This window comes from Poecilia reticulata, linkage group LG17, assembly GCF_000633615.1.
Source record: "Poecilia reticulata strain Guanapo linkage group LG17, Guppy_female_1.0+MT, whole genome shotgun sequence".
Lineage (NCBI taxonomy): Eukaryota > Metazoa > Chordata > Actinopteri > Cyprinodontiformes > Poeciliidae > Poecilia > Poecilia reticulata.
In genome coordinates this window covers 24360876-24381500 of record NC_024347.1, presented here as the reverse complement: position 1 = coordinate 24381500, position 20625 = coordinate 24360876, and the positions used below count along the sequence as shown (strand labels likewise).

The window sequence follows — 20625 nt, the reverse complement described above, 5'->3', positions numbered from 1 at the left end:
TGCAACACCTTTTTCTGCTTTTCCAAATTGCAACAACATAATTGTCGTCCTTCTATATGTTTAGAGTTGGACTAAAGTTGTAGTTACTTCTGCAAAAAAAAGGGCTGGAAACCATTTTGTTTGCATGACTCTCTGCAGAGAATTGTATTTACGGTGACTAAATTCACCACTGCCAGTCAAACAGGCGAAAAGAAATCCTTTACAAAATCACTCATTCTGAAAAGAAAACAAAAGCTCAAGCAAAAGAKGTCATTTTAGCTATTTTGATCCTCTGGCATCAGGCTGCACAGAGCTGTTTAAGGCTGCTGGTTTGTGTTTTTCTTATCAAACACATTTAAATCCAAAATGGCCTTATCTCTACTGGCAGCTTAAACCCACATATATATATATTTTTTTTTTTATTTCACCATGGAAGTAGTTATTAACAGTCACCATGTTGACTAAGCAGCTCAAAACATGTAAGAATCTTTTGCCGTATGAAACAAAATAAGGCAATTGAGAACAAACTAAAGCCAAAGTGAATGAGTGAGTGCAGTAGCATGTGAAATACTCCCATTAAACAAATTATGTATACAAAAAGGCAACTATAGATTAATTTAAATCTCCTTAAGGAAAAGCAKGTTTTCAGCTGCTTATTAAATGTGTCAAGACGGAAAGATAATTGGAAGATTTTCTTCTTTTGGGGAACAGAGAGAGTGTAAGCTTTACGTTTTAAGYCGTTTCCCATTTAAGAAGGAAGTTTTGATATTTTTACTTTATTATTTGTCAAGTATTTCTAAACATTTACATGCCTAGATTAAWTTGGTTAATYTAGGTAAATACCATATATTTCTTTGCACGTAGCATAAGATAGAAATCAATCCGTTTCTCTTTGCACCAAGAGCTTTTACCATTTTTAACCTTCATGTGTCCTCATTCCAGAAAATATATGCTTCATTTTCCACCCCCTGTAAATATGTGAGGCAGTGACTATTTCTGAGTTCGGAGGGTTTGTCAAATGTGTCAACATGTTCCTTTTCAATAATGAAACTGGTTAAGAAAAACAGATTTAAAGTACATTTCTGTACCTGTCAGTAAGCAAAATATATGGTGAAATAACAGAGCAGCAGGTGGGAGCCTGGATGTGCTGCGGGACTTTGGAGGATGGACCGTAGGGGGCGCTGTTGCATTAATCACATCTGGAGGTGTGATAAATGCTTCAACAAGAGGCTCTCATGCTGAGCAGGAGAGTTTAAATAAAGAAGAAAGCATCCACTAATTTTAGTCTGCAAATTTACTGTATGATTTAAGACATTTTTAAAGCAAAATTCAAGAGAAGGTCAGATTTGTCGCTGTCCTGGACTTTAATGCAGTTATTATTCCCTGAAAAGAAGATCGTCCAGGATCATGAGTGCCACCTGCTGGCCGTGTCTTTCAGCAGCACTTAAACCACTTTCATGCCTGCTTGGAGGGCTAAAAAATTGATTAAAGAAACGGAATAATTTAACAAAGTTGTTCAACCAAGATCCATTGCTTTGTGAAGACACCTGGAGAAAACKGATTTGACCCTGTGAGTGGTTAGCTGGATGCAGAGTCGGTTCTGTTTGCCGAGCTGTCAAGTCCGCCTGAAAGCCWCAGTTTGTGGCGTCACACAGGAAATGCAGGGAAGCTAATTATAGTCARTAAATTGAGCATATGAATAAACATAAGTCTTACTCTGAACCAGCAAACGGTTCTGACGAGTAATAACTAAACTTCCTGTTACAAAAAAAGGAAAAGCGTCATATTTTCATATATCGTCCAGCTAGTTACAGTTAAAGTGATTAAAAATATTTAGTTTTGAAAACATATTTTGGAAAAACTCCCCACTAAAAACTTTGCAATTAAAAAAAAAAAAAAAAAGTCTATTGTGTGCAAATGCTTTTTAGTTCAATCAAATAAATAATTAGCCACGCATCCCTGCAGCTCGAACAGGATTCCAACAGAGCAAAGAAATATTAAAGGCGTTCTTGTCAACAAAGCATCAAATGGTCTTTGTGTGAATTATTAAACAGCAGCTGTTTTGTGTTTCCTCTAATGTGCTTCTTCTCTTCAACAGCAGGTGAGCTTTCTGTTTTATTCTGTACAAATTCATTAATTTTATCTGAATGAGGCTTCATGTTTATTTCCTACAAGTTAAGGAGGAATAAAAATGAAATGCATGATACAATTCACACTCGCTGTGGGGAAAAAAATGACAAGATTTTAATTTGTAAAGCCAAAAATTACTATTAGGAAATAAACCTTTGATCTTTTATGCAGTTGCACAATTAGGAAAAATCTCATCCACGGATGAAAATACTGATTTCTTTTAGCAATCCCATTTCTCCAGCTCCCATCAGCCTGACTTTAATTGGATCTGAGCTCCAGACATGGCCTATTAAAATGTGTTTGTTATTCTTCTCCTGATGAAGGACTTGACATTTTTTTATGGGACCGAACAGAAAACACCAATCAGGAAATTTTGCAGTAAATTCAAGCAGATGTTTTGAAAAGAAACTAAAAGTGGAAGTGCCAAAATGTCTGAACTGAAACCCCTGAGAGAAGTTTTACAGTAAGTATAAAAACTAGTGCACAAGTAAAACTCCAGATTTTTAAAAGTATTTTGGATTTATTCTCAAAAACTGACAGGATGTCAACCGGTTTGGGTCACATGCACCACTTTATCATGAAATTTCTTCAGCACAGATCTTGTTCAGAAGTTAAATGCAATTCACATATTTCTTGGCTTCTCTAACTTGTTAATTGCTAATTAGTTAGCATGTTAGTCTGTAGGGAACAAAATCCAAAATGGGCTTGAAAAAAATGATCCAATGTCCAAATTCTCCATGAACCTTTAAACTTTAAACCATCGTCACCTTTGTATTAAATGGAGAAGTCAATTATTGTTTAAACTGGAAATAAATGTAGGAGGTAGAGAACCACAAATAATCCTCCTGTATGAAACATGTGGAGAACAAGCAGAATAACCGTTTAATTAAAAAGAGATTTTAACGTTAAAACTTTGTATGTAGACACAGTTTTGCTCAGCTTTTCGTCACCTTCAGTTTTAGGGAGTTTCCCTGATCAAAATGCTTTAAATGTTCAGTTTTCTTAATGCGCTTCACATAGGAAATGCATTTGTAGAGCGCCGCCTTTTGCTACCACCACTGTTCCCATAACCTGGTGTAACAGTTGTAATAGAATAGTTGAGCTGCGGTAAGAAACGTAAAAACAGAAAGATAGGAGAACGTACAGTCAGAAAATATTTGCACAAAACACAAAAAATAACACTGCAGCTGAGTAAGGCAGTTAAAAAATGATTCAACCTGCATGTATATTTGTGCGAGAAATAATAAAAAAAAACTGCAAAAAACACCAGGTATGTGCAGCTGAAATAAAAATAATAAAAAATAAAAATGTGAACAATTTTTTGAGTTTTGTTTAAAGCTTAGATAATTATAAGATATGACAGCTGCTGGGAGGAAGGACCTGCAATAACGCTCCTTTGTGCAGCTAGGATGCAGCAGTCTGTCACTGAAGGAGCTCTCCAGTTCATCGCTTCATTTTTTCCAGAGTTTTCCACCTTCCATCACCTGCAGTGGGTTGAGTTGGCATCCCAACGCTTCCTGACGAGCATAAAAGCGACGAATCCACAAATCAAAACAGGACTGATACTGACAGGCCGCCATAAACAAAACCTGCAACTAGATACTTCTCCAACTTTTTGCTGGTTTACGATTGGATCTAGATTAATTAAATGCGACTGGGTGTAATTTCCAAGGCTTGTTTTTGGCACCACTGACAGGCTACACATATAAATGTTGAGCCTGGAAGTTGTCGAGTGTGGCGGCGGTGGCAACAACTCGTGGTTGCTTCGTAGGAAGCTGGAATGCGGCCAAAAGGAGAGGGCAGTTCAAGGCCGCTTGCAGCTCCAGATTGTGACGCACAAAAGCAAAATCTTGTGAAAGGCGAACGACGCACCCATCATTCCTGTCTCTCGAAATCAACTCGTCACACTGGATTCAGCGAGTTTACGGGAAGGTTTTCTGAATTTGACAACAAAATAAGCCAACGCTACGGTCCACAATTGAGCAAAGAAAGCTTTCATAACTTTTTTGTTTTATGCCAAAGATCAAATATTAAAATTTTGACTAATCAACTGTGTTGCTATTACAAAGAGATGCAAAAGTTATAACTGATAGCAGAGACCTGTGCTGCTGTTCTGTGGTGTGCAACTCTGTAATGTAATGCTGATTGATGTTAAATTGAATGACTATAAACATTTAAAGGACAGATTAAACAATGTAAGTTCCTGGTTGTGAATCAAATATATTACACTGCAGATAGTTATGTATTTAACCTACTATTATTCTGCCACAGTGTTTCCTATGTCTCTTTGTTTTGATTTAATCAATCAAGTTTATTTGTGTAGCTCATAAAATGCATAATAAACACAATACAGTGAAAACAATTAACAGACATTACATTTCATCAAGTACCATCATCAAATTCATTATTACACATCAAATGTTTCATTTATTATGAATGAAAAGCAGCTCTAAACAGCTGGGTTTTCAGCCTAGATTTAAAGGAACGCAGCATTTTGGATGTTTTGCAGTTTTCTGGAAGTTTGTTCCAGACTTGAGGTACATAGAAGCTGAATGCTGCTTCTCTACGATTGGTTCTGGTTATGCAGAGCAGAACCAGAAACAGAAGTTCTGAGAGGTCTGGAAGATCGGTACAACAGCAGCAGATTTTTAATGCATTTAAGCCGCTCAGTAATTTATAAATCAATACCAGTATTTTAAAGCCTTCGCTGTCAGTGTCAGCTGATGTGCTACGTCTTCCTGGTTTTAGTCAGAACCTGAGCAGCAGCAGTTCTGGATCAGCAGCAGCTGGACGACCGATTTGTTAGGCAGACCTGAGAAGACAATGTTGCAGTAATCAATGCGACTAAAGGACAAGTTTCTCTAGATCTCATTGGGACATTAGTGCTGTAATCCTAGAAATATTCTTCATATGATAGAAGRCCGAGTTTGTAACTGTCTTTATGTGTCAAGTCTGAGTCCATCACTACACCCAGCCTTCGGACCTAATCTCTAGTTTCTAGTTGAATTAAGTGAAGCTGTGTGTTAACTCCGGATCGTTCCTCTTTACGYCCAAAGACATTAATKTCATTTCTAAAAACAGTTTCAGTGATTAAAATYATCTGATGTTTGAACATCTAACTGTGGATAAGTTAAATAAATATTACTGAATTTACGGTTCTTTAAAATATTCAGGAACTGTGCCAACATTATTTAGAGGAACTGCAATGAGCGCAGATRAAYGGATAAAGTCTGAACTTGAAAGATTTTCCATGTGATCTTTCCTGACAGTGATTTACAGGAGTGAAGAGCCTCGGCTCCCACAGACAATGCTGTTTAAGAGCTGCGGTACTAAATAGGACACTGCCACTTAAGAAAATAAGAGAGGTTGCGTAGTCGGAGCCAAGACTGGATGTTGCGTCAGCAGCGTGTTAAGCCACACTGTTCCTGGAGTTGGTTCAGCCGAGGTCTTGCAGCACTGCCCATCTTTCTTTAATGGTTGTTTACGAAGCATAAACGACTCCTCAACACCTCCATAAGCARCGCTTACTCTGTGGCAGGATGAGGACGTAATTGAAAACTTTCTCCAAATGAGGTCACTGGCCTTTTTCATCACGCTCTATCCATGTTGGCATGCTTCGACTCAGATTAGGTGTGAACCGAGTGATTGCTTCACCATCTTTGAGTTCTTCGTCTCCAGCAGCAGGAGCAGCGATGACGTTTCTACTTCCTGTTCTTTCTCTTTAACGCCACAATAGACGACACTGAGATGTACTTTCGGTCATGTTTGACAACATTAAATGYGTTTACAAATGAGCAACTTTAAGCACTTTCTGTACGTTTGTTTTTGCAGAAAATGAAGGCAGATTAAATGTTGTAATCTTTACATGCTGTTATATATTCTGAGCTACAAATACTTGAATTGAAATCAACTTAAAATACAAAATTTTAAAAGCAGAGGTTTTTTTCTTAGCAAAAAGCCGAACGTAAACTTACAAAATAAGTAATAACAAAAAAAGTGTTTCATACAGGAGCAACTATTCATGCAGAAAAGCTTACAGTATTTATTAATAATCAGAAACACAATAAATCAGAATTTATTAAATAAAGCATTTGAATCACCAAATGAAGCTTGATTAGATGTTCAAATTTCATAAACCTTCTTGGAAATCGATGTTATGAAGCTTTTTAATAAATGTTTTTAAGTAGCAACATAACTCAACCTAAACAAAGCAGATTTCAAATAATAATAAAATTTGCCTAAAATTACATCCACGACCATCAGGAATCTTCAAGTGCATTCGGTCTCACAAATAAGTTAATAAAGATGAGAAAATTAAAGTTTTTCCACAAATCCGAGTTGCTCAGAACTAATTGAATACACTTTGGTGAAGAAACCATAAATACATGTTTATTTTAGAGGGCGAAATCATAGAGAAAGGTGGAATCTGTGAAACTTTATTCAACAAAAGCCTCAGATTGGAGCGCTGACCTGCGGCGGTTTTAACTAAAAACAAGGTCCTGTCTTTTGTTGACTTCCTAAAGTCGGAGCAGAGCTGATARCAGCTGCCCGTCTCTCCTTCAAATCAAAAACCAGGTGAGCTTCAACGCTTTTACTTCATCCTCTTCCCGTCCCAAGTAAAGCTCTCAGTGGAAAAACAGCATCACCATTATAACCTGGYGAAATGAATMATTTCCCTTCTGTTTCCTCACCRTCGGCCTTGGCAACCGCTTCCTGAGAGGCAACGTATGGGTCCCCCTGTTATTATTCTGCCCATTAGTGCCTTTTGCAGTTGTCATTTGGATTTCAGRCCCATTCTTAACAGCTATCTCCCATGTGGTGTCCTTGATGCTTGGCACGTAAAGAGGAATTAGCCACAGCACCCTGAGGTCTCTTTATGGTCTTTAAATGCAGCGTATTGTGAAATAGGCCACTTGTAATAATAACTAACCATGTGAACCCATCTAAAGGTCTTAAAGCTATAAAATTAATWTAATCCAAATGAGAGGGATGAAAATGCTCCTCTTTTCCAACCTTGCACAAAGTGAAATCAGTTTGATACTGTGTTCTTTTCCGGAATAGCATGATGCAGCGTTTTTCTGGCTCCATGATGCAACTGGGTTTCCTGGCTTAGAAATGGGAATTGTTTTATAATCGGCTTTGGAACAACGTAACCATTGTGTGTCTCCTCAAACAGGACATGCACGAACACACAGAAATAATGCACSACCTCAGTGTGAGTTAAAACCTGCATGGGGGAATATTTTTAAAAAATTGAGCTCTCATTCGCTAAAACCAAGCAGGTCTTCTTTCTTTCTTGCCTAAATTAGTTTAATCCTTTTTTAAAGGATGGCGGTCATTTAGCCACCTTCAAAAAGCCGCTTCAGGGAAATCAGCTTGATTAAGCCGAACTGGTTCTCGTTCGTTTTAATGCATTTTACCTCCTCGGATTCCCTGGCTTTCACAGTTTCTCATCTCTAGATTTCTTTTTATTCTTTCCGTTTCATTTCTACGCTYGTTTCTGAGGAAATGTGGCGCTCAGCAGGAGATTGACTGAGAGTGAAATTAGATTGACCTCATCTGACGCAGAGGCTGTTCATCTTCATTAAAACTCTCGGTGGGCTCGCTCCGTCTTTGTACTTGACATAACATGAAAACAGGTACGATACATTCGACGTTATTAATCTTTATTAAGAGTAGAGGAGTTTTAAACGAGGTCTGCAGAAAAGATGCACTTCAATTTTCTACRTTAATTGCATCTTAAAGTGTTACAGTGTTAACTTTTACCTGCAAATAAAGAGAGAACTAAAGAAAGCTTTTAYCATGAAACAACGTTAGAGTTAATCAAAGATGAAAAGTCCCTTTTATTCTTATTATTGTGCTTTTCATGCCCTCGTATTCAATAAAAAATAAATATTCATCTTTTCAGCTTATTTTGGCTTTTGTTTWAAAAAAATTGTTATAACATTAGGTATATTTAAGTATTTTAATAATTTTTATCTCAATCCAGACACAATTGGTTTTATTTATTTTTTTACAGAATAGGATAAGAAGATGTCCTAGACTTAATAAGAAAATTAATTTTGGACTTATTTTGTTTTAGAAAAAAAAAAGAAAATTTGGTTTAGTCATTTTAGAAATTAAAATACATGTTTTCATATAATATATTCATCTCTTTTTTATTTTTATAATAATAATACTTACTATAATATTATAGCACAATAACAATAATAATAATAATAATATAATAATATTGCATAATAATAATAATTGATATTATTCTTATTATCTCAGTTTAATTTAGTCTGTTTATTTATCACTAAACCACAATAAAACGATCCGATTTCGGAAATAAGGAGAGGGAAAACTGAACTAAAAGTTAGATCTTAAGAACCAGAATTGCTTGACCCTAAAGAAAAGCACTTTGCTTACAAAAGGGTAAAATAACTGATAGTGTGTTCAATTTGATTTGGTAAAAAATCTTTTTACTGACACAGAATCATCTCAAATGTAAAACAGTTTCAAACAGTCTTAGTTTTCTGTGATCAAACGCCAACTGAGCACCAAGAGGAGAAGTGTTTAGAAAGCCAAGGCGCTGACCTAGTTTATTTCCTGGATCTCACAGTCTGAAACCATTTTCCATGAAATCACCTGAGAGAAAATGTCATAAAGATATCAGTTTATCTTCTGTGTTTTGCCTTTATTTTATAGGTGATGTGAGGATGAACAGAAAAAGGCAAAGTAAACATGTACATGTTTAAAGAGCTGGCGAGGTGCATTTAAGAACATAAAAAGTTAAGGAACAAGCAACTAAACTTATAAGTTTGATRATATTTACGTTAAAAACATGTAATAAATTGGCATTTAGACAGACAATGGAGAGCAATTTCTGAATTAGGCTAAATTTGACATTGAAGAATTATTTTAGCCTCAAAGTGAAACTTTAAACATTTAAATCTGCAGTATGTAACTTTTACAGTTTTTTTTTTTTACATATTTGTGACAGTTTGATATGAGACAGATAATCTGTGAAAAGATAGTCTCMTCCAGCTGCTCAGAATGCTACAATAGTCTCAAGAACTTCACCATTCCCGGTCAAAAACAACCAATCAGAACCAGGAGGAGGGTCTTAGCGTTGTCAATCAAGCTCATGTTTGTGCAGCTAACAGTGCTAATGGTGGAGAAACAACTTATCGATACTGGAAACAGTTTATCCGCCTTCAATCAGTCACCTGAGCATTCATGGCAGGCTCTGCAGTGCATACACAAGGATGATTGACAGCGCCAAGAYCCTCCTACTGGCTCTGATTGGTTGATTCTGACCTGAAGAAACGTATTTCAGCAGATTGTAGTATCTTATGCTATAGATACGGTTTGTGACAGTTTAAACAAATATATTTTTAAAAAAATGTTTACATTCAGTCAATACGTTTTCAGTTTAAATAAAGGACTTAAAACATCATCTATCAAGATTTTTAGGTTTTCTGGCTCAGATTTGTAATAATACAAGGTAGAAAGTAGGAACCTCTGCTAATAAAACATTCGTTATTATTATAATAATAAAGGTGTAACAGTTTGAGGAACTTTGCATGTTGTTTTAATGTTGATGTTAAAATGTGTTTGCCTCAGCAGGAGGGTAAACGTGCCACGCTGCCTCACTGGTGTCTATTAATGCTTTGTGCTCTCATTTAGACGCATCCATATGTGCCAGTTGGGTCATCTTGACCATGTTCAGGTTAAAAGGCTTCACAGTGGTGGTGGTGGTGGAGTGGTACAGTGTGGCTCCTATTTTCTCTGCTGCAGTTGCCCTCCAGTCGTGCAGCGAAGCGCAGGTTGGCAGGGCGACAAAACACTCTGGTGTTATAGCTGCAAAGGCTGTGAACTTCTCTTTAGATACCTGCAGACAGCTACAYGTAGCTGTTTTTTTTCTTTTGTATTGCGTACAAAGAAATAGTCATGCCAGAAGAATCTTTCCTAAGAACCACTGAGATCAAGTTGGCACACAGAAATCTTGCTTCATCTGCTCTTATCAGCTTACCCGTGTCTGTATTTCTGTCTGGGCCAAAGGAATTCAGATTGGCTGGATATAGTTTCTGTGTAGAGCTTTTATGCATGACAGGGAATTAACCTAAAGCGGCAGATTTTGTATTTTTAGACATWTAGCTTTGCATTGTTATCTTAATTTTCACATTTAAAAGAAGAATGCACATGTGATGCCGACATAAGGTATGAGAATATCTCTAACTTTGGAAAGGCAAGGCTGGTATTTTCACTGTACTGGAGGCAACATAAGCCATCCTATAATCTGGATATAAAACCAATAATTCAACTCCAGCTTTACTTAAATCATTCCCATATAGTTTTGAAAGACACGCTGTGAGTTGTTGCTTGAAAATATTACCATTCTAACATTTGGTGTGGAGAGAAACTCAAAATGTTCTGAATAACAGGGAGGCATTATTGCAAAGCAGTTTAAATGCCTTCTGGCATGAAAGGAGTTCAGTCAGRAGATCCAAGATTGACAGTAAAATGTGGTGAGAGTTGGCTCTTGGATAAAAGTAAAAAGCTTCACATTACTTTGTTACTGGGTTCCCTAGTGACTTTTTCATTTCTGACATATTCTTAAGTATAAAAATATGTTTTATTTTAAGTGAAAGAATGAAGCTTTGTCGTAGTCATAATCAGAATCAGCTTTATTGGTTACAGAAACAAAGAATTTGACTTTGGTTCCACTTTGCTCTCCATGTATTGGCATTTTAAATATGAATAAATTTGGTGGAAAGTAGTAAGGATTTTAGATTTTTTTTAGAGACCAAACTGTAATTTAGTAATTGAATACACTACACCACAGGTGCCAAACCAAATCCGGCCCACTGTAGCTTCTTATGTGGCCCTCTAAGTGATCTTAAATATAATGTTATCAATCAAATTAATTATGTTTTTATCAGTTTACTGCCAAATTATGTCAGTATTTCCAGTTTCTTTTGAATTATTGTGGAAATTCAAACAAAATCAACAAATCCCTGCACTTTTTTGTGCTAATGTTTAATTGGGAGTTTATTGCAGATTTTTCTCAAATATTGTCAAAAACTTTCTTTCTTGTACTAAACAGCTGCCTTAGCTTTAATTGGTGTCAGGTTATAACCTGATCATCATAGTCCATGATCTATACAGCACGTAATAAAAAGTTCTCAAATTTATCTAAAACTAATCCATAATCTTTAGTGYCAAATGCTTTTTTGAAGTCTACAAACACTCCCACAGCATATATTTTTTTATCAATTGTATTTATATCTTCTACTAGTTGAATTATGGTCATTGAAGCTGACCTCTTGGCTCTAAWTCCATATTGACGATCAGATAACATTTTCCTCATGAAATTATCAAATGATTACAAAAACAATTTTTCAAAAATTTACGGAGAGAAATTGAGGGTGTTGCTGCACTTYATGTTTGTGCCACAATATTCGGGAATAGCACTGGGTGCAAGCAAAAATTGTTCAGAAACTCTACAAAACCGTTGTAGAGTTGCAGTTAATAGAAATAATTMAAAGGAAGAGYCACAAATCACATGGAGACGACATSATTTTGATCCAGGAACGGATCATCGACAGATGAACAGACTGGAACAGAAGACGTACAGGTCCGTTCTGGGCTGACAGTTAGAAGCCGAGGATTTGTTTACCTCATGCAGTGAGAAAACCAAACGGCGTCCGCCTGCGGGAATCCGCCCTTCTAAATGCTCCTGATTGCTGCTGATGAGCTTCAGCTGGGACCGCACCTTGCAGTCACACCCTGAAGGGGAAGAAAGTAGGAGAGAAAACACCAACTAGTCTGCACACAACCGCGGCTAYACCTTMYCCCGACATGCTAAGGCCTGCTAGCTTTGAGTTAGCTTAGCTTCCGCGCTACTRTGGCTACTCTTGGATGAATTATGTTTTACAAATTATTTTAGAAGCCATTTTATTCAATATATGAAATGTTTTGCATTGTTAAAAATGGATAGTGAACACATTCAAATACAGAAAGTYATACTGGCTTTCGTTTACATTAACCATATAATGCGCAATTTAAGATTTTGAAAATAAATTTGCTTAATCAAAACAGCAATTTTGAAAGAAACTCTTTTTTGATAAAAAAAAAAAAAAATTGTCACCAAGATGAAGCGGGGTTTTTTTGTCTTATTAAAATAGATTTATTTTACAAAACTGCAATAGAAAAACTTTTTTCCATATAARAAGGGTCACGTGATCAACAACCGGATGTTAACACTGGCCCAAACGAAAGAAAAGACAGGAAGTATTTGGAGAATAACATGGCATGTTTTTTAATGACCTACTGCATGAACACACTTATACACATGCAATTTTAATTTTTTTTTTCATCTAATCAAAACACCACAATTATGAAATTGCGTTTTTAAACATTAGCAGAATATTGACAGAGGTTTGCACACATTTATAACTGAAACTCAGCTATGGACAGGGTTGATCCTGAGATTAAATTACAAACAGATGGACTCTATTCATTACTAATTGATCGTTTCTGGGTTGTACTGGGTTTTACTGAAGGATTTTTGAAATGGCTAAAATTGATTTTTATTTGTGGGCTAATCTAAAAAAAAAAACCCATCTTCCTCCCACTTCACAAAATATGCMTAATAAAAAAAATCTGTAGTTTGCCCTTCAAGAGATTATTTTGTAAAGCACTGTCCAAAAKGAATACTACATTCACTTAAGTAACTAAAATGTACACGTAAAACTTTTTAAAACTTTTAATGCAGTTCTCTGCATATGTGCATACCTCYGTTTTCCACAGGAAAGCTTGTTGTATATATTTATATAATAAGATAAAGTTATCTCAATCTTGTTTCATCTCTAACCACAGTACTTCCTTGCAGCTGTGGTTGGACTGCTCATCCTCCTGCTGGGATGGACGGATCCCTTCATCTTCCTCTGCTGTTATCCTCAGCAGTTCTTTTTTTACAACCCATTGTTTTCAAGGCTCCAGTTATTTTCTTTCAAAGCAGAAGCCTTCCTCAGATGAAAATCTGCAACACAAGCGAAACAGAGAGATATTGCTAGCTCATCCTGCGCTGACACGCCTGTTTTCTTCTTCTTATCAAGTTTAGTTACACACATAAAACTGAGAGGAAAAACTAATGACTTTAAGTCCTGATTGGGCACAGCTTTCTCCTACAAAACCGTGGTAGAGTTGAAGTKAATTCAGTGCCTCGCAAAAGTTACAATCACAAATTTCAGTGCATATCATTGGGCTGTTGTGCAAAGGGGAAGGCCCCTTTTCTCTAAATAAAATGAAGCCCAAACATTTACCTTCAGAACTCACCAAGTAGTTGTTGTAGTCCAYGTGTGTCTAATTTATTCTTAGTATAAAAACAGCTGTTCTAAAAAATGTTTCAGTGGTTTTTAAGAGGACATTTTTTAGCAAACAGCACATTGAAAACAGAGAAAAGCAGAAAACAAAAAGCAGAGGCTCACGGTAACTCAGAAGGAACTGCAGAGAATAAATGGTGATGTTTCTCTTCTACTAGTTCTATCCGATTAGTCCGCTTCCTGCTTTTAGAATGTCTTCCAATCCACTTGCCATTCACATATGCATTCGAACCGCACCAGAGTTCACTTCAACATAACCAAGACCTATGTGTTTAGATGGACCAGAGTTCTTTTTTTTTTTTGGTCTTCATCAGAGTTTGATTGTGCAATCAAAATTCCTCAAACGAATCGTACTTTCTAAGCAAACGAACTGAGGTTCAAATAGTGTGGACTAAATACTGCTTRTTTGAATGCTCCCTTGAAGTAATCCCAAGTCTAGAACTGAGTCCAATTAGAAATCTTTAAARTAGCCGTGCACAGATAATCTCATCCAATCTGAGCAAAATGGAAGTAATTCAATTTGAAAAAACGGTCAAAAATGACCTACAAAACTAGATCTTGGTTCAGTTGAAGCAAACTCTGGTGCGGTTTGAATGCATATGTGGATGAAAGCAGGATGGGAAATGCTCCAAAAGAAGTAAGCAAACTATTGCGCTGGGCATTCTGGGTAAATACAACCAAAACTAAAGCAAGTCTCTGGCACTAGTGGGAGAAATGGATCATCGTCTTTTCCCAAGAACAAAAGAGAAATCCTACAACCACTAAAAGCTGATGTCACTCCATTTTTGTTTATATTCATGAAGAAGGAGGTTGAGCTAATTGTCTTCTTCAGAGGTTTTTGTGTTTTATCCTTCTTGGTGAAGAGCCACCACAGACGAGGGGGTGAACAGGTTCTTCAAAAGCTTTGGATCGTTTCTCAGTGTGAAAGTGAACTGCATCAGCTGTAAATGCAGCAAATGTTGCAAATTTGGTACCCAATCAAACTGAGTCTACCACAAGATCAAGTGTGAAAACATCCTAAATGCGTAAAAGCCCTWAGAGACATACTCCAAAGTGCAGAATGTGGTTCTGTTCACATAACATGTCAATAAAATATGTAATATTCTGTGGTTGTGAATTGAGAAAGTCTGAAGTGAATGAAAACGTTTGCATAGGACCGTGACTGTAGACTGAAGTTTTTTCAGCTGTTGTGTTGAACAAAATTTTCTGAATGGAGAGAACAAAAAAAAATATGTGGGAGAAATCTGAGGATGAGAATAATGAAAAACTGTCGTYCCTGACTGCGTCGCTTTTGACTCAGATTGCTGTCTGCTCCCTCGTCTGTGTATGTTTGAAACTCCACCTCCCAGAGCGGTCCTCTCCAAACCCCTCCCCTCCACTTTTCTCTCAGTCTCTGGCTGAGGAATCCCAGGCAGCGTTTAATTGCAGAGTGCAAAGGCTTTTAGTTGGGCTAATGAGCTCAGCACCGGAGCTGAGGCGCTTCCATGCACCCTCTGAGAAAGCAAAACACCACATGGAGTCCTTCACCAGACGAGCCTCACACGGCGGCTGGATTTCAGGTGGAGGGGAGAGAAGGGATTCTCAAATAATCCAGGTACTATCGACTATGTGAGAGAATATACCAGAGGCGAGAGGCGCTAAGAGGTGGAGAAAAGAGCCAGAGAGGGGAGGGGAGGAGACGGGAAATACTCTGCCAAAGAGAGAGAGAGAGAGAGAGACTGGACGCCTGCAGCACCAAATGAGACAGAGCAACGAGGCGGGAGAGGTAGAAAGAGAGACAGAGAGGGAGGGAGGTGGAGAGGGGCCCCGTCCTGGAGAGAGGGCTACAGGGTGACCAAAGAAGAAGGAACGAGAAAAAGTTTGAGGGGGGAAGTACGTAAAGTAACGACGGTCTGCGGAAAGTGTGCATGTAAGATTAACAGTTACAAGAGAAAAGAAAAGGGGAAACAACAGACAGGAAGGAAGGGGAGGGAGGAAGGAGTCTTGGGTTGAGAGTTGAAGAAAAAAAAAGAAAGACAAAAGTTTTCTTGTGGGAAGACGTAGATGAGAAAAACAGCGAGCAAATGACTGGGCTGGAGTGAGCTCGTTTGGAAAGGAAAGCAGTCGTTTTTTAAGGCGTTTTCTTCTCAAGTCTACTGCCCACTTCGGACATGTACACAGAAGGCTCCGAAAYGACGGGACACCACCGATTTCTGAACTACAGCAACAGTAACAGCCCCTGCCCCTGCCGGCACTGCATCTACTATGACCAGCTGCACGGGCATCAGCAAGCCAGACAAATGGACCCGTCATCGCACGGCTGTTGGAGAGACACCCAGGCTCCTCGGGGTAAAGATGGAGGAGGCAGAGATTTCCTGGTGGACAGAGTTGAAAGAAGCGGTCATTTCAGCCCACAGAGGAGGCCTGTGTTTGCGGGGCCGGGCCCTTGGAGTCAGTCGGATGACTTGAGTCAATCCTGCCCCTGGGAGTTGAACCCTGCCCAGTGGGGCGACCCGACGGAGCCTGGGGTGAGACACTACTCATTTGTGAGAGAACAGTGTGGCTGTGTGGCAGGCGGTGACAGAGCACGCCCCTTCCACTCCGGGATACCCCACCCTCTCCCTCATCTTCAGGTCAAAGGTCAAGGGTACAGACGAAGGCGGACTGTCAGGTACATATCGGTGGATGAGGAGGAAGGCTGTGCGTGCGCTCCTAATGGCTATCATTTGGAGCTGCGCCATCCCCAGTCGGGTCATTCGCACTTGACAAACGGCCACTGTGGACCGAGGCGTGTGGTCTTTAAGGGAGAGGAGGAAAGAGATTGCCATCTAGACCAGGGCAGACCAAAGGGTGGATCAGAGGACCACTTTAACGGCTACGCTGAGTCTGATAAGGGCTTCTTTCCGACTGAAGTCCCTCAGAAGCACTTGAGCCAAAGGAGACATAAGGGATCTGACATCACCTGCTCGGAAACCTCCAAAACAACCACCAACAATGATCTCCACAGTGAAGGTTCAGAAGTGACGAGGCAAAGGGGGCGGCAGGACTTGGTGAGGGATCAAATCCGACAAGTCGTAGCAGATCTGGAGGAAGTGTTGGGGGGTCTGAAGCAAGTTCACGTGGAGATGAAAGAGGTAGGAAGGTCTGTAATTAAAGATGTTTAATCCTCTGGGCGTACCTCAGGTGTCCAATCATGAAAGACTGCATCTGCTGCAGATGCCTCAGCCTTTTATCAATTCTCTCCTGGCTACAGTGACATTTAGAGTGATTATCACAAAGCTCAGATCCTGGAAAAAATGAGCATTTTGACACAGGTCATGAGTGTGTACATGTGCACTCCTCATAGCATGTGTGTGAGTGTGACTGTGTGTCAACATGCTGACTGCATTGTTTGTGAGTCAGTCGTCGTCTCTCACCAAAGACGTGATTGAGAACAATTTGCACTGACCTTTAGCAGAGCRCCGATGTAACCGGCAGCGTTCCAGCCGACACATTACAAAGCCCAGAGATAYAGACTCTTACTAAATCATGCAGCATTCATTGTGCATGCGGCTGTAAAATAAGCACTGATTTGGAGCCAAATGCCTGGTGATGCTGCTCGTTTAATAAAACCAAGCCATATGGACACAAAATAGATGAAAAAATGTTTAATTTTAKCAAGTTGTTCATAATTTATATTAATGTTTACACAAATATTCCAATTTGGCAGTGGTGAAATCATCGATTGCTAATACAAGCTTAAAAGTGCTCAATCTTCAGGTTTGGCTTTAAGACAGCATATTGTTATGTATAACAGTTTAACATTATTAAATAAATAAAAAGAAACTTATTTTTTTCTTACCTGAGCTAAAARAAATTCAAATTTATGTGGAAGTAATCAGAGCCAGCCAAATACTGCTAAAGCATAAAATACTGCCAACTTGCTATTAGTGAAATAATCTGTCAGTGGAACAAGACATGGGGAAAATGCCATGGGATTATTTCACTTATAAATAAGCTCCTGCTTCTTGCTGAAAAGTTACGTGTAAGTTAGTTTTGTCTTATTTCAATTGTAACAAGTGTATGTGTGGTGTGTTTATTAAGACTAAAGTTGATTTTAAATTAGCTAATAGCAGGCTTGTAAGATTTTAAACTTATTTAGATGTTACCAGCACCCCTCCTGACCCCACTAAGGGACAAGGGTGTAAAGAAAATGGATGGATGGATGGAGAACTGACGGTGATTCAAATAACTCATATTTTCATAGTCATGGGCAGTTCTAGACAGGGGCCAACAGGGGCCGGTGCCCCTTTAGAACAGGCTAAATCMGTTTCTTACTGGCACAGAAAGAGAAACTAATAGGTCTTTTGACTAATTTAATTTTTTATYYTAGCAGTTTTACTTTGACAATGAATTAAAAATTAAAGTCTGGCGTTTTTAGCTTCAGTTGTACCGAGATGGATCACAGTTTTCATCTGCTGGATCATGGGTTTTTAACCTGCAGTTTCTATGGGTCACTTAATATATTRAACAATTAAATATTGACCTGTTTTGTTTTTCTACAGTATTGTTTTGTGTCCCCATRAAAAATCACTGCACAACCTGGTAAATTTGGTCTAGAACTGCCAACGTGAATAGTTATGCTAATATTCATTATATTCCTGGTCTAACCACATGTGCTCTGTGTTCATTTATTCACACGGTACCTTCAATTGAGCTATAAATAAATTACACTTCCATGTGTGGTTGTAAAATCAACCACAACCTTTTAGAAATAATCTGAATCCTAATAATTTGAGGGTAAAGCAGAGTCAGTTTGTTCATTTTGTTTGCTAACCATGAAGTAAAGGGTGTTAAATACACAACTTTCTAACAGTTGAGTTTTGACAATTAAAAAGAGACATTATTTGTGCATTGATAGAGGTAACTGGAAGTGGGGCCCCAAATTAAACTATATTTTTSGCCACTTTACTGTTTTAYCTGCAGCTGACAGAAACCCCTGTGGTCAGAGTTTGAAAAAATAGGAAMATCTTTTCACACAAGAGTAATGCTATGGYAAGTTAGCCTTAAGCAAGAAGATAATCATGATATGATTTTAGGTATAGAAAATATCCTTAAGTCAACAGATTTATATCTGGTTTACCCCAGAGTATTATAAGCCTGGTGGGCCACCAGGCTTTTCTTGTGCCCCCACCAGGCTCAGCATTGCTTGTTTTTTTTTAAAGTTTTTCGTAAATGTTTACATTTTTTAAGATTTTATAGTTGGTGTTCAGGTATTAAKCCTCCAATCTTTTAATAACACATAATTATCAAGTGATATTTTCAAATTTCCTGTCAACTTTAAGCATTTTTTAACTCAAAAAGACGAAGGATGAATGACTTCCCTAACACGCAACCCCTGGGTTTAGCAAGTTTTCTGGGGGAAACCTGCTCAAACAAACACTACATTAGCTGTTTGTTGTGGGGGAGATTTGCTCAGTTTGGCCCAGTTTTCTCAACAGGGGGTCAGTGTTATTTCAAAAACAACTGCTAGATAGTAAAAAGAAGCGATAGCAAAGCAGAAAATAACATTACTCTTCTATGGAYATGGGAATAAACAAAGGAACATAAACACAGAAACTTCYGGTGGTTACAGAGACGCCAACAGAATGACAGAACAGGGGTAGAAAGTGACAGTGCTAATGTGAAAACTCCAGWGAGAAAAAGTCTACCTGCTGCATTTTGGTGCCACTTTATTTTTGCYKCAAATGCTGAAATTAGTGGAATGAATCAAGGACACGGCTTCATTTTATCTCCAGAGGGGATGCCAGTGCTTTGTAGTCAGTCTGTATCCTACATCAAGCAGAGATCCAAACGCTCTTAAATCCTCCTAAAGCCATTTTTTATATTTCCAAGATAAATGCACGAAAATAGCAAAATAAAAACAACCCAACACCGTAGGGGCCGGATCAAAACATCTACTCCTCGGATTGAGTGACGAGTACAACCAGCAGTCAGCACAGGTAGCTCGTGTGCCAACATGTTGCCATTTTGCTTGTTTCTATGCTTCTATTTCACACATCTGTATAATTAAGTCATTGCACATAACTCGATTTGTCATATTATTGAGACAAATAAACATAAAAAGCAGACTTTCATCCATAATTCATTTGCATATCTTTCTAATCCCTGTTTCAGCATGTTAGCTAATGCAAATATAGGATTTGATCAGTGATCAAACGCAAATAACTGAGCAACCTAGTTGCTAGTTGACAACTTTTACTGAAGTTATATACATTTTTTTCTTCAAAGTAGATCATTGCAAATTACTTCRAAAGATTGTTTCTGCTGGTACGAATTGATCCGTGAAATTTCKAAAAAATTACAAAATTATGTTTTGTGTATTTTTAGAAGACAGGTCCTTTTTATACCRAGGAAAGCCCTAATCAATATGACTAAACCTGCAACAAAGAGATATGAAGGAACAGCAATTAAATGAAAAAGGTTTAAAACGACCAAATTCAGGATTTTGTTTTCTAAGGAGGATATTTTTTAAGTTGTTTTGGTTGTTTCATAAGGACACTATGTCTGATGAACTGCTAACCTTACGATTTTAAAATAGTTAATTCTGATTCAGAGTGSTATGACTTCTGTTAATTAGCTGGTAACATAATGGCTACTAATATCAATACTATGGATAAGAAGCTTTCCAGAAATTACATAAAGTCTATGTCTTTCTGTTGCTAATAGTGCATAATTACAAAACGCACATAGCAGTCTTTGACACTTTCCTTTAGCTTCAGCGATTTAGCAGGTTGGTTGTTAAACATCATCTCTCAAAACAGGAACCATCTGTTAGTTGTACAGAAACTGATTGCATCCCAGTTTAGAGCAGAAATATTTACTTGGATAAAAAAAAAAAAGCTGTTTGTGTAGCCCTGAGCAGTGAAAGAAGCAATGACAAATAAAATTGCTTTAAGGCCGATTATATTTCACACCTACTTCACAGATCCCTGCTTCAAAAGCAATCCAAGAMATCCCTTCTAAATGCATCTTATTTTTGAAGTTTTTGTACCTTAAGTGTTTAAAAAAAAATCTGCAGCTAAACACGAACGAGTCTAGATAGAATTTAAATTGTATAAATCTGTGATCATTTTGAGCAAAATTCAGAATGAGACTTCAGAAAGGAGAAGGTTAATAATGGCAT

The 20625-nt window shown here is 37.9% G+C and overlaps 1 protein-coding gene across 1 annotated transcript in view; it reads left to right on the top strand.

The window, feature by feature from the left end:
* Positions 1–14888: 14888 nt before the first annotated feature.
* Positions 14889–20625, top strand: part of LOC103479790 (uncharacterized) — a 15757-nt gene continuing 10020 nt past the window's right edge. Inside the window, exon 1 of the mRNA XM_008434443.2 lies at positions 14889–16594. Coding sequence (XP_008432665.1) covers positions 15632–16594 — 963 coding nt within the window. The 5' untranslated portion in view covers positions 14889–15631. The remainder of the gene's footprint in view (positions 16595–20625) is intronic.